General features: G+C 32.9%; 1 protein-coding gene across 1 annotated transcript; it reads left to right on the top strand.

Moving 5' to 3' along the window:
* Positions 1-2,484: 2,484 nt before the first annotated feature.
* On the top strand, positions 2,485-13,036 carry LOC134274888 (uncharacterized). The gene is made up of 3 exons (XM_062757130.1): positions 2,485-2,661; positions 10,107-10,278; positions 12,815-13,036. The coding sequence occupies exons 1-3, from the start codon at positions 2,557-2,559 to the stop codon at positions 12,946-12,948; spliced, it is 411 nt and encodes a 136-aa protein (XP_062613114.1). The 5' UTR covers positions 2,485-2,556; the 3' UTR covers positions 12,949-13,036.
* The last annotated feature ends 988 nt before the right edge of the window (positions 13,037-14,024 follow it).

The following is a 14,024-nucleotide window of genomic DNA, read 5'->3' as shown; positions in this document are numbered from 1 at the left end:
ATCAAAATGAATGCACTATGCACTTGCGCGCGAAATACGCAAAATGGCCAATGCATTTGAAAAATAGAAAAAAATGTGTACTGGAAAGGATTTTATTTATTTATTCTCACGATATTTAGATATTTTAGTTGTCTAGACAACATGCCATAATCACCTTGCATGTGTATGCACGTGCATGCGCATACAATGTATTAATTAAATGACATATAGTTGATAGTATTCTATCCTTTATAATTCTTGATGAAATCCTTCGATACTGATCATATATTTAAAAATGTCTTACAGGAATTAGGCGCAAAAAGGGATTTGGGGAAGATCTGTAACGGTCCTTGTTTCAATAAGAACTAGTTTAATTTCAGTTTATTAATACAAATCAGGAATAATGATAAAATAAAAAGGGATTTTGACCACTTAGGATTTAAATTTTAGGGTATATATATTACATAGAAAAATCTTGTCGAAGCTTCTTCATTTCTCACAAAAAGCTTTTGAAAATTTCTAAAATTCTTGCACTTAATTACCCCCCCCCCCCCCCAAAAAAAAGATTATTGCATAGATGATTTCATATTTGCAGGGGAGGAAATGGAGTCATTCTTAAATCAATGCTAACATTGCAAAGGATTTCTGTTGAACTGGGGGTGCTGTTTAGCTGATTACAAAACGGTTTATCCCACTCACTGTCTTGTAGGTTTAAAAAGTAACACAATGCCAATATTAATCAGAATCCCTCTTGAAAATAAATCGAATTGCCTTCCATACTGTAGGAACATTTTAAATTGTTACTTCTACCCCAGTTACAGTCAATGTAAGGGAAACTAAATTTCTTTTACAAAAGCTGTTAGTATTTTTGCTGGCAGAGCATTTGTTAAGAGATTGTAACCCAGTAACCCATTAACCCAGATTGTATTCAACCCACTAAGAATCCAAAACTTGCCATAATGTTAAGTTAAACAAGTAAATGAAGCAAGGTATATGCTTATGTTTTTTAAGTTTCCTAGAACAATTTTATGGTTTAATTTATTTCCAACTGGTTGGTCGTCAAATAAAGTTTTTGATTTGTATACAGAGAGTGACAAATCTGCACATCAGGGATGTGGAGCATACTTTTGAGGGCAAAGGTGCTATTAGCCAAAAGAATGGGTGATTATAAAACAATTCAGATATATTGCGTGACATGACAACACTATAACTTATCCCAGTAATTTAGCTCTCAGTTTATAGGGTACATTGTAGTTAACTCGCAAATAGGAGAATACTGTTTTATATTGATAATGATCAATGCATTTTTTACGGTCTTGAACAAACAGTCCACAAATTCCAGTAGAGTTTTGAAATTAATTAGCCCTATTGTGTTAAACTGCATTTTAAACAATATATTTTTTCGCGTTGTTCACATCCGTAATAATAAATAACATTATTGATGATTCAATTTCTCGTCATCAGTGGCATCGCTTCTAACAATAAAGGTTAAGAAAACCAAGAATTAGGGTTAAATAATCCCTCCTCCCTTAACATAGATTCGACCAAAGGATATAAATAAAAACGAAATGAGAAATTCAGGGTTAGTCAAATGCTAAGCTGGAGCTGAGAAGAAGTTTTATAAATTGGGTAAAATTAAGAGAAAAGGTGAAATTAAGAAATTAGTATACAATGCACCAGTGGCAAGAATCCCGGGGTATTGGAGCGAGATACTGGGGGCTGTAGATCTGAATAAGAACGAAACTCCTAGTTTCCGCCCTCAAAAGGAACCTGGGGCAAAATTAAGACAAAATTACTACCGCTGCGAACTGCTGCAGTTCAGCGCTTCCCTTTATTAGCAGGGTCACGTTTATATAGTTCCCCGCCCAATTTTTCTTTTTATTTTAATGCGATTGGAACATGGTAACCTATATCGTCCCCAGCGCAAACCTCCATGTTTGGCATCGCCCCGAAATTTCCTGCCGGTAACACGGCAGCTTCCCCAGGGACAGGCGATGAACTAGAAAAATCTAATTGCCTACCCTTATTATTAGTAATGAGGGCAGCTTCCTCCGGGGCAGGCCTTGTTATAAACTTACCAAGTCATTATAATTTAGCCACGCTTGTAATAATTGTTTGATTAAGAAATAATAGAATAACCCAGATAAAAAACATAAACCAGTATGAAAAAAATGCATCATAGGTACATTGTACTATCGGACAAGAAATACACTGCGTACAATTCTTAAATTAAAACCAAATTTGAGAGCAATATACGAGTAGAGTGACACAATGAAATATTAAACTGCAGCTCAAACAGGATTTACACAATTTAAAATTGTAACAGATGTATTGTTTTCCGAGATGTCAACCCTTTTAAAAAATGTTGTGCTGATAAAATGTTATCATTCTTACATTACTACGTACAATATTGATGATTTTATACAATCTGTTTCATTTATTGACGTATAATTAAACTATATGCAAAATAAATTTCATTTGCTTTATTTCTGTTCTATCGTAAATATACATGATAATATATAATTGCGCATTATAAAGCATAACTTTAGAAAAAGAATAAAAATCAAATGGGAAGGCATGGAGCCCAGAATATTATTGATTTCACTGTGTCTTGTAGTTAATTATGTGCAAGGACAGGGAAATATTCTACAAATTCTCCGATATACAACAGGATTTTCTAAGGTAAAATTTCGTATTTTGATCCCGGGGAAATATTTTGTATTTCTTCTCATTTATTATCTAATATTTTAAACTAGAAAATTGTTGACTGTTTAAACTTGCGTGAAAATATTGCTTGAATAAAGAAAAAAATTGAATAAAAAGAATGTATAAATTATCATTAGTTTGTTCACAAACATTTGTTTTATCTTAAAAGTGAAGTTATTGCAAATGGCTAGTAAAGGTAAAAGAAGGATATGGAGAAAATTAAGAATGCTAAAATTTCTACATTTATTTGATTTTCCATTTCAAATTAAGATTGTATTTATTATGTAGTAGTTAAATGAGTAGTTAAATGATATTGTTAAGTCAATGTATCAGGACTGATAATTCAGCAACCTTGTAGTAAACCATCATGGTAAAATTACTGAACTAAAACAAATAGCATAAATGGCAATCTGACTAAAGCCAGACCTCTGATTACGATATCGCAACATATAAAAAAAATCTGGCAAAGGATGGAATATCTAATTTTATTAAGATTGTTACGAAAGTCATAAAGGGACACATCAATTTTTCAAAAAAGTAAAAAATAAGATCTAAAATTAGACAATCCAATTCCACGGATTACTAAATCGTTCCCTTAATGAACAAGCATTCTGAGAGTATTGCATAAACAATACATGTCCCCTACCGGGGTTCCCCTTTTCTCTTTGGGGTGTCATTTTATTAGAGCCTGTGTATGAAAAATTGTTACTTAAATATGGACTTTTAAGTTGTTACTTGAAAATGAATGAAATGTATGTCTTACAAAAAAAGACTCGTGACGTCTTTGAATGCCATTTGATACATACAAATGCTTTTGATCAGAAGAGCTTTTTTGCGTAAACAACAATGGTTGAACAACAAATTTATACCAGAAAAAATCAAACTTGATCTATATTTGTCACTATAAAGGTATCCAGTAAGATTCAAATCATGATGATCTTGTTTAGAACATGAATCCAGTAGTAGGACATTAATTTTGGGCACCACGAACCCTAATGTGAACCCAATTATTAAAAACAATAAAAATACCACAATTCCTTCAGAAATAAATGAAGTAGAACGAAATGCAAACTTGATCTATAAGACTATAACTAATCAATTTATGAAATCTATCCAGCAAGTTTCAAGAATATAAATGTAGTGCATCATGACATAAATGTAGTGCATCACGAACCCTATATTTAACCCAATTATATAAAAAAAAACCATAATTCTTTCAAAAATCAATAAATCAGAACGAAAAGCAAACTTGATCTTTAACTACTTAAGGTAAAGTCTCATACTCAAAACCAGCTCAATATCTGCAAGCGTTTAGGAGAAAAGTGCGGAAAACCCTGAAAAATTGAAAAGGCCGTAATTCCGTAAAAAAAATAATTGAATCGGAACGATATTCAAACTTGGTCTGCAACTGATCAAGATACAGCCACGTACCAAAAATCAGCTCAATATCTGCCAGCGTTTAGAAAAAAAGTGTGGAAAACCAAGTGGGACAGACTGACAGACAGACGGGGACAGACAGACAGACAGACAGACAGACAGACGGACGGACAGACGCAGAGGAAACCTATAGTCCCCTTCGGTTTCACCGGTAGGGGACTTATAATTCGAGATCTCGAATTTCACAATCCGATCTTACAGATTACTAATTCACCCCCTTGATTCATAATTTGAGATCTCGAATTACATACTGATAATTCGTTTTCACAGATTAATAATTCGAGATCTTGATTTGTTACAACGTCAGTCTTATGATTTCGGCAATCTGTGCTCATGAATTTCATCACATATATGTACAGATACATCCAAGCATTTTAATCAATTAGTGCGTTCTATTTATTTTGTTTCAGCAACTGGTCATTTCCAACCTCTTTCATAACTAATTCAACGTAAATTTATTTTAGAAATATTATGATTACACAAGACCCATATTCACTTTTACTATTTAAGACTTTCAATTATTCTAATATACATTCAACACAAAAACCTTTAAGAATTTTTTTTTGAACAAATATCAGTACTAGCATATGGATTTGAAAATGTGCATGTATTTTTCACATTTTGGACTGTAATATGTAATAAAAGGTAGGATGTAAAATACTATAATATTATATTCTTTACGATATGAACAGATAAATAATTTTAATGATATCATGGGAAGGGTTTACATTCCGAGTGAACGAATCATTTTGACTAAGAGAATGAATTATACAATCTGAGATAACGGATTGTTTAATTTGAGGGAACAAATTGATAGTCTGTGAGAATGAATTGGCAATTCGTTATAACAGATTGTCAATCCGAGAAAATGGATTGTATAAACTGAGAACTCGCTTTACTTTTATAATTTTTTAAAAATTCTATGTCCCTTCATGGTTTTCTTTGATTGCATTCCTGCATGACTGCCAGGGTTGTAAAAAGAAAGGAGACAATAGACTGCAATGTTACTTCAGGGCAAAATTCCTGGGGCAAGGCTGTTCGTGAGCATGGGAGTGTTGATTAACCATCCAGTGAGATTGACCACCCATGTATATATGATGTACGATAATTGGAAAGTGTCTGAAAAATTGAGAAAAAGGAAATTCTAACCACATGCTTTATGCAGATTGGAAATACAGCAGCAGTCTAAAAAACAGCTTGTTCTATATCTAGGCATTCATTCAAATAGATATTACGTGTTTAAATAATGTCTTTGGGTGAATAATCAAGCATCATAAGTATTATGTGTTTCAAACAGTTATTTTTCAAAATATAAATCAATGCAATATCATGGGCATGACACAAATGAAATTTGACTTTATTTTTTTGAAATTTTAGAAATACAGAAATTTTCAATACCAAAACAAAAATTTACCTGTTCATTGGTGTCCTTACATAATAATTGGCCTTCGTAGTTCATGGTGGGCTTAGCAAGTTGGTATTCACAGATGAAAGTATTGTTGCATATGGTGCCAGCACCCTAAAAATTCTATGTGAAAGTGGTACATGTACACACTGGTACACACATGCTGAAAACAACTATCCATTATTATGGCAACTTTGATTTTACTTTAAACTTACGTGTGATTGTCAAAAGCATCAAAGTTCAAAAGCGACCAAAATTGGCTGAACAATACAAAATACGCACACTGAAATATAAAGATCTAGTACATGTGTTCACTTAGTTTACTTTTGAACGTGAACTAATTGCGTTTTAAACTTAATTCAGTCTATATACACGTAATCTCACCTTCTAATACCAATTGGGCATGTCCGTTTTACTTGATTCATTGATGTGATGATCTTCTTCGTTAAATAATCATGAAAATTGAAGTTCAGATTTCGGATCACCATCATGTTGTTTGTTTACTGCTACCATAGCAGAAACACGTGGTTATTTCAATTCGTATCAACTCATACAGTGATGAGTCGTATTTATTTATAAATGCGAGTTTTTGTATTGTTATATTTCGTGCCAATATAGATCTAATTAAATTGTAAATTAAATATACAGTATAACAAGATACAACGATATTTAAAATCTAATCTTTTTTTAGTAAAGATCGACGTTTAGGGATTCTACAATTTTTCTCAACATCAATACATGAAATTTACAGGTAAATATCAGTATCTCGAATATGGGATATCTCGAATACCCCGCTTATGTCGAAGTCGATCGCCGGTCCCGGCCGTATTCTCTATATATATGATTAAAAAAAACACCTGATATCTCGAACACGATAATCTCGAACACCCAGCTTATGTCAAAGTATATTCAAAGTCCCAAGCCCTACTTTTACCTGGCTTATATCGAAGTGCAGTGAATTTTTCGGTCTACTGAACACACCTGGCGTCGTGACTTCACACTTTCTTGCCAGTGGCTATTAATTAACACCTTCAAACTGGGGGAATCTTAATTAATCCCAAGCTCATGTTGGGCATGGGTGACCCTGTAATTGGTATGACAGCTTGGGTTCTGCTGTAGCCTAAGACCGATAAAACCACTCCCATCAATTCAGAAATTAAATACAGACAGTATTATCGATATTGCATTTAATAATATGCTCTGTATCATTAAAATCGTAAATTCACAAAACACAAAAGCTTTTTCAATATAAAAATTAAGTTGCAGTGCGTAATGCCCATTGCAGTGATTGATTACATCTATGTTTATCTGCATATGAATATATAACCTTGACCGCCATTTGCATTGTTAGTTTCGTAAATTATATGTTCCTTAGTAGTACTTCGTAATGTAATACATGTAAGCTGTTAATAGAATTCAAGTTCACAGTTTAAATACTGATTATTTTTTAGTGTTCTAAATAACATTTGCACTAAAGATTTCATCAAATTAAGTTTTAAAAATTTCGTCTTTTATTTTTCTTACGGAGAAGGTTCTTCATCTAACACGCTATTGATACATCCTGTTTGATCACGTATGCATGGTCTGGAAAATGTAAAATCACTGTATATGCAACAAGGCTTGTATATTAAATTGGATTACAATTATGTACGATAAAGAAAAACACCAACATTATTTTTTTTAATATTTATTGCGAATATGCTTGAATCTTTACCGTAAAGACTACATGTTTGGTAATAAAGGATAGTGTCATGCATGAAGATGTATAAGAAAAAAAACGTGAAATTATTGAATCGACTTTGGAAGATAACTTCGGATTAGTCGAACCCCCGGATATCTCGAAGTCGTGTCCAGGTCCCCTAAACTTCGAGATACTGATATTTCACTGGTACATCATTACATGTAGATGAATAAATATTAACATTTCATTTCACACAAAAGGCTGAACGATAGTATATATTTGTTTTATGAAATCTGTTTTTTGTATTATGCATTTATTTCAGTAAAAAATATATATTTAAATGGTCAAAAAAGTCTTATAAAAGAATTTGTTGTTTCGAGTACGACGCAACAATGTCGACTTTGACGTTACATGTAAATATTGACCGATTTTTCCATAAAAACTATGCGAAGGTCACAAATTCAAATTATCGTAATTAAGAAAATACTGAGCGTAAGAAGGCCTGTAAGGGCTTGTTGGAAAGGAAATTTTCTCTACTTTTACCGGCTTTATTTTGTTTTCCCTATTTCAACATAAAAATAAACGTAAAACTGAGCTTTGTATAAACATTACTAATAAAATGGAGAAAAAAAACACATAAGTGCAAGAAAATTCGTGTTTTTAAAATGTTCTTTAAAATAATTACAATAATTTTTACATATATTAAAAGCAGAGAAAATATGCTTTAAGAAAATACTACACTTTCTTTATAAAGACAATGAGGAAAAAAATGTCAATCGTCTGGAAATTCGGCATTTGCTTTGGAAAATTAGGCCATTTTCAAAAAGTCATGTTTGTCTTTACAACGTAAAATCGATTAAATACCGGCAATCAAGACATAATCTTTTTAGATATTGTAAAAGTAAAGAAAATTTCGAAAAAGATTATATATAGTTTATATACCTTCATGCTACCATAAAATAGATACGGAGATCTTATTTTCGCGAAGTCGTGTTTTAACGCGCCACCGGTCAATTTGACCGGTACGGAAGTGAAGGGGTTAAATAAGATAGGATATGCCCTTATACCGACTTGATTTTGTTGATGTGATTCATTACCATGAATGGGAGAGAACAATGACGTCATAATATGACGTCAGAATGTGCACTTGCATTAATAAACTGTGGGTTCTAAGCATGTATAAGAAAATCTATTTGAACTTTCTCTGTACAAAAAATATACAATCTATGATTTTTTATTAGCTCACTTGCGCAGGAAACAATACAAAATAAAAGCAGAGCAAACATGGACCCCTGAAACATCAGAGATGGGATCAAGTCACATAGAGGAGTAAGCATCCCCTGCCGAACGGTTTCACCCGCTGTGTGCTCCTTATCTTGATCAGGAAATAACAGAAAAATCTGTCGTCAATACAGTGTATAAATAATGGACTAACAAGTGGTATGAAAAACGTCAGTCAGCATTTGATTTGACTCAATGATAAATTGTATTTGCTGACAAGGTCATTGTATCGACCATAAAACTTATGAAATGATGACTTTAAACGAGACGGCTGATATTCTTGTATCATCAACTTGCTTGTCAAAAATTTACCTCCTTTTAGATATTGTTCAGACGTAGAGCAAGCTCTTGCGTATGAATTTACTGAGATATATACACTCTGCATGCAGGTGTGACGAAGGTATATTGCTGCATAAGTAAGGGAAGTTGCTAATAATAGTTTTATCTGCAAACTTTAACCTTTACCTTTATCTGCAAACTTTGACCTTCAAAAGATAGAGACTTCATATTTGGTATGCATATTTCACTGATTAAATTCTTTTGAACGAAGAAAGATAGAGACTAAATACTGTATACAGGGAAATCATCGCCCCGTTTAATTTTTGCCCCTTTCGCCCTCGTTGGAAGTGAATTTTAAAAGGGCGAATATAAAACGGGTTGAATTCAAAGTAGGCAGTATATAATATCTTATTCAAAAATCTTTCTGGGCGAATTTAAAACGGGGCAAACTTGTTTCCGAATGTGAAAGGGCGAAAATAACACGGGGCGAAAATAACCATGTATACAATGTTTAGCATTCATTCACCACTGATTACGTCCTTTCAAATGATACCAAGGTCAATGACCTTGAGACCTTCACTGTATCCTATATGCTAAAATAGCCTGTTTGAACCTTCACCATAATTTGAACTATGAGAGATAGAGAATCCTTGTTTGGTTTGCATATATCACAAACTTTCAAATGACACAAAGACACTTTTGAAATATTTCTATAATTGGTAAGCAGATGGTAACATCAGAAAATATTTAACTTTTTGTAAAATAAAAAGTAGGTGGGTTTGTATTGAGATGTACTTACAAATTTTCTCTACCAGGGAAACATGGGGGAAACTACACATTGGTGGCTTCCATGTGGGGAATCTATATGGAAACCACTGGGGCATGTTTCCATGCTTTCCTATCTTGGTAAACTTACGGGAAACCACAGGTTGGTTGTTTCCATGTCTGGAATCTATGTGAAAACCACTATGTGGTTTCCATAAAATGGAACTATATGGAAACTACTGATGTCACGATTCCCATATGTTTCCATCGGGTTTCCAAATTTGGGAAACTTGGCTTTTCACCCAGTATCTAAAAAATATGATACACATACTTCTGATCATTGCACAGCGGAAATATATTATTATTTTTTAGACAGAAGTCTTGATTTTACCATAGAGGTCAGAATGAAACCTGTAATTTCTGAAGATAAACTTTGAGATTGATTAGCGAAACCAATTGATGCCTTTGCTAATATTTAATGCAAAAATTGAATCATTGCAAATAAAAATTCTTAAGGCATGTACTCTAGTTTTTAAAGCAAAACTGTATTATAATGTTAATTTCAATTTTCAGTTTGCGCAGCTGGTTACCAGAGCACAACTTACGAGGATGTACGAGTCCCCAACTACCATGACGGTGTTTGTGTTTACTGACACGGCTTATAATCAGCTACCATACAGAGAACGTAACATAATAGACAGCTACACAGAAACTGAGCTCAAAGATTACCTCAAGTTCTGTACAAGTAGGTATTTTATTTAAAAAAAAAATACATGTATTTCTTGAACATATTATTCTTACAGTGAATTATTGGTTAATTTGCATGCTCAATAAATTATACAAACTCCTTATCCAATGAATGAATTTTAACTCAGAATTGGATGAATCTACTTTTTAAATTTAATAACCATGATGAAATCAATTTTGATCTTTATAATTTATTCTATTTGATCAACATGAAGAATTAATTAATTTAATAAGCAGTATATTGAAGACTACACCATTTATGAAAAAAAAAATAAGGTATAAATGACCCTCTTGTAAGAAAGATAACTCTTACTTAGGAAATGATATTGTGGTCATTTCTGTACAATTTCAGCCCTCAACGTGTTCAGACTGGAATCTTCTATGTTTTATTATGATTTTTTAAAATTTATTGGTAAATTAATATTTAAGCATATAAATTAATGAAAAATGAATATAAACTTTTAGTTTAACCAATGCATGCATGATTTTAAAATACACATGATACAATGTAACTATAATATATATTGCCTTTGCTTACAATTTTTATTGCATTTCAAATTTATAGATTTAAAACCAATCAAGAAAAAGTCCATCTTCTCTTTCATTTTGCTATTGACTACATGTATATATTTTAATACGCATACGTACAAGTACAAGTTTTCTGTTCACATTCATTTAGCACAAGTATACCTATAATTAAATAAGGAAGAATTGATAAAGGTTCAAAAACTTTTGCACAATCACATGCATCATGAACCTGAACCTAGTTTCTAAAACTCCAAATGAATATCTCTATCACATGTTTATAAGTCAAAGTGATTTGCTTGGAAGTGTCAAGCACATTTTTATAAAATCTCATTGTCTGGAACCTATGTATATAGAAAAAAATATCAGAATTTTTCTCTTTGTCCATCCAATTTTGATATAATGCTATGACCATTTGTTTTCGGAGAGTGACGACCTACAATTAGGTCACGGTGACCTACTTTCGACATTTTATGGCTATCTTTAAGTATTTCCAGTACTTATTGGCTTAGAATCATCAAACTTTGTCAGTTGATGCATTTTGGATTGTCCAAGAATGTCGACCAAAAAGTAGGTCACGGTGACTTACTTTTGACATTTTATGGCTATATTTATGTATTTCTAGTACTTATTGGTTTAGAATCATCACACTTTGTCAGTTGGTGCATCTTGGGTTTTCGGAGAATGTCGACCAAAAAGTAGATCACGGTGACCTACTTTTGAATATCTCAGGTATTTATTGGCTTAAAATTATCAAACTTGGTCAGCAGATGCATCTTGGGACTTAAATAAATGTCAACGAAAATGTAGGTCACGATGACCTACTTTCGACATTTTATGGCTATATTTAAGTATCTCCGGTACTTATTGGTTTAGAATCATCAAACTTTGTCAGTTGATGCATTTTTGGTTTTCCGAGAATGTCGACCAAAAAGTAGGTAACAGTGACCTACTTTTGAATATCTCAGGTATTTATTGGCTTAGAATTATCAAATATAGTTAGCAGATGTATCTTGGGACTCTGAAAAATGTCGACTAAAATGTAGGTAATGATGACCTACTTTCGACATTTTATGGCTATATTTAAGTATGTTAGGTATTTATTGACTTAGAATCATCAAACTTTGTCAGTTGATGCATTTTGGGTTTTCCAGGAATGTAGAACAAAAAGTAGTACTAATTGGCTAAGAATCATAAAACTTTGTCAGGTGATGCAACTTGGGTCTTAGGATACTCAGTGTTAGAGGCTTCAAATAGAAGTGATTGATTGTACAATTTATCAGAAGAGCGATTCAAGGCCCTTGGGCTTCTTGTTGTAGAATCTATAAACTGAAAACATTATGCATGCTCATGACAGATCAGCAAACAAGTTTATTAAAATGATGAAAATAATATTACTAAATAAGGAAACTGAAAACTGCGGCCAAAGATCTCAGTAAGCTGTTAGGAACATAAGTGGGGGGGGGGGCATTTTTTAAAATGAGTTCAGGGTCTAGTGAAAACTTGGATATCAATCATTAGACTGCATTTATATCCAATTCGGAAATGAGACGGTAATTTTTCAAATACAGATTGAGAAACAATTTTCAGTTATCAACATGATCAAAGATGCTTGTGAGAGGGCAGTTTTTACGATAATTTTATAAATATAAGATGCTCCTATATCACATATATCCCTTCTTCTCATCACATGACACTAGAAGTATAACACACTCACAAAATGATTTTCTACATGCATATTTTATGCACTTATAAATTATGCTAGTCAGAAGCATTGTGCACGAGTTGGACAATGTTTGGTATTCTTGCCTCCTACTTTGTGGTTTTCAGTCCCAGGAAATCGCGTACCCACCTCAGCTATCCAGGACAACCAATACGTACGGAGCAGCGACTCTAACGGGGACCGCCTCTTTTTCAATCGCGTCCAGAGAATGGACACTGTAAGTCACTTTTTATTTACTTGTATTCGGAACGCATTGTGGTCAGAGTATTGTATTTTAATTTTACAGTCTATGGCTCGAGACTCAACACGGGTTCCATGAGGGACGATATACAATTCCGCAGCATGGACTCCAACGGTGACAAATTATTTATAAATAGGAAACAGCGGTTGTACACCGTAAGTGTTTGGTCGGTGTTGTAGCATACTGGACTTGACTTTGACTTTTCTGCTTATTATCTAAAACACTGTCAGGTAAAACCTACAGGCATATTAAGAATTAATTTTCTGACCTCGACATTTCCCTGTTGACCTTGCCCTCACTATTCAGGTATAACCTACAGGTATAGACCTTGACATTCCCTGTTACCTTGACCTTGCTAATACTGATAACCTGTATCTTGAATAAAGAAGCAATTAATTAAGGTACAAAGTTCTTTTCATGTTTCATGGAGCATTTTATTTCTTGTTGTTTTATACATCAATTTGCTAATTCCAGAAAATATGTCCTATTTATGGAAATGAAAAAAAGAAAAGTTATGTCCCCCTAATTAAGGAACCATCATTGAAAACACAAAATCTCTGTAGATCCCAATCTCAAAGTGGTTTTTGAAACTGCTATGATTTTTTATGAAGGAATATTTTGAAATTATGGCAGTTGACAAAATGTTTTGTAACAAAACAGGAAGAAGCATTGTTTTTCTTCATTAGGCCCTTTTGGCTCACCCCCCAAATTGTGACAATATGACCAAGGTGACTGACTCGGAATGTTTTCTTTTATAGCAAAGCACCATATGAATTAAATCCAGATTTAAACTTGTGACCTTTAAGTTATTTTGACAGTGTTTGAAAATTGCATGTTGTGGAATCACATAACTTTTACACTCTGAAAGCAAACAAAACAAATATTAACACAATGGCCGGTAACCTGAACCTGCAACTAACTTATTTTTAAGGCACTAATCTTTCAAAATGCTCTACACTAATATTACGTGTATCAGTACATTAGCTACAGAAAAACTGTATACAAGGAAATTCTGTCAATGTTTTATTTTACCCTTTTGACCCTTGTCACAGGTTAAAAAAATTAGAATGAGGCACCCTATGGGGAATTCAAAGAATGTTAAGAGCATAAGTTAATTGTTCAGACCTTCTACAGAACTGTGACATGGTGTGTTTTAAAAGGGAGCTGATTTTTTTATAAGTGGGAAAGAACGAAAAAATAAAACAAGAAAAATAAACCTGTATACAGTTTAAATCAAATATATATTGTCAACATA

The sequence above is a fragment of the Saccostrea cucullata genome, unplaced genomic scaffold (genome assembly GCF_032062105.1).
Source record: "Saccostrea cucullata isolate Sc308-1 unplaced genomic scaffold, CSIRO_AGI_Scuc_v1 ctg7345, whole genome shotgun sequence".
NCBI classification, from domain to species: Eukaryota; Metazoa; Mollusca; class Bivalvia; order Ostreida; family Ostreidae; genus Saccostrea; species Saccostrea cuccullata.
This window is presented reverse-complemented; position numbering and strand designations above follow the sequence as displayed.

What these genes read in the sequence shown, in the direction of transcription:
- LOC134274888 (XM_062757130.1), top strand. Translation starts at nt 2,557, where the DNA reads ATGGAGCCCAGAATATTATTGATTTCACTGTGTCTTGTAGTTAATTAT. An exon ending in ATACAACAGGATTTTCTAAG is followed by an intron (nt 2,662 to 10,106) that starts GTAAAATTTCGT and finishes TTCAATTTTCAG; the next exon opens with TTTGCGCAGCTGGTTACCAG. An exon ending in TTACCTCAAGTTCTGTACAA is followed by an intron (nt 10,279 to 12,814) that starts GTAGGTATTTTA and finishes TTAATTTTACAG; the next exon opens with TCTATGGCTCGAGACTCAAC.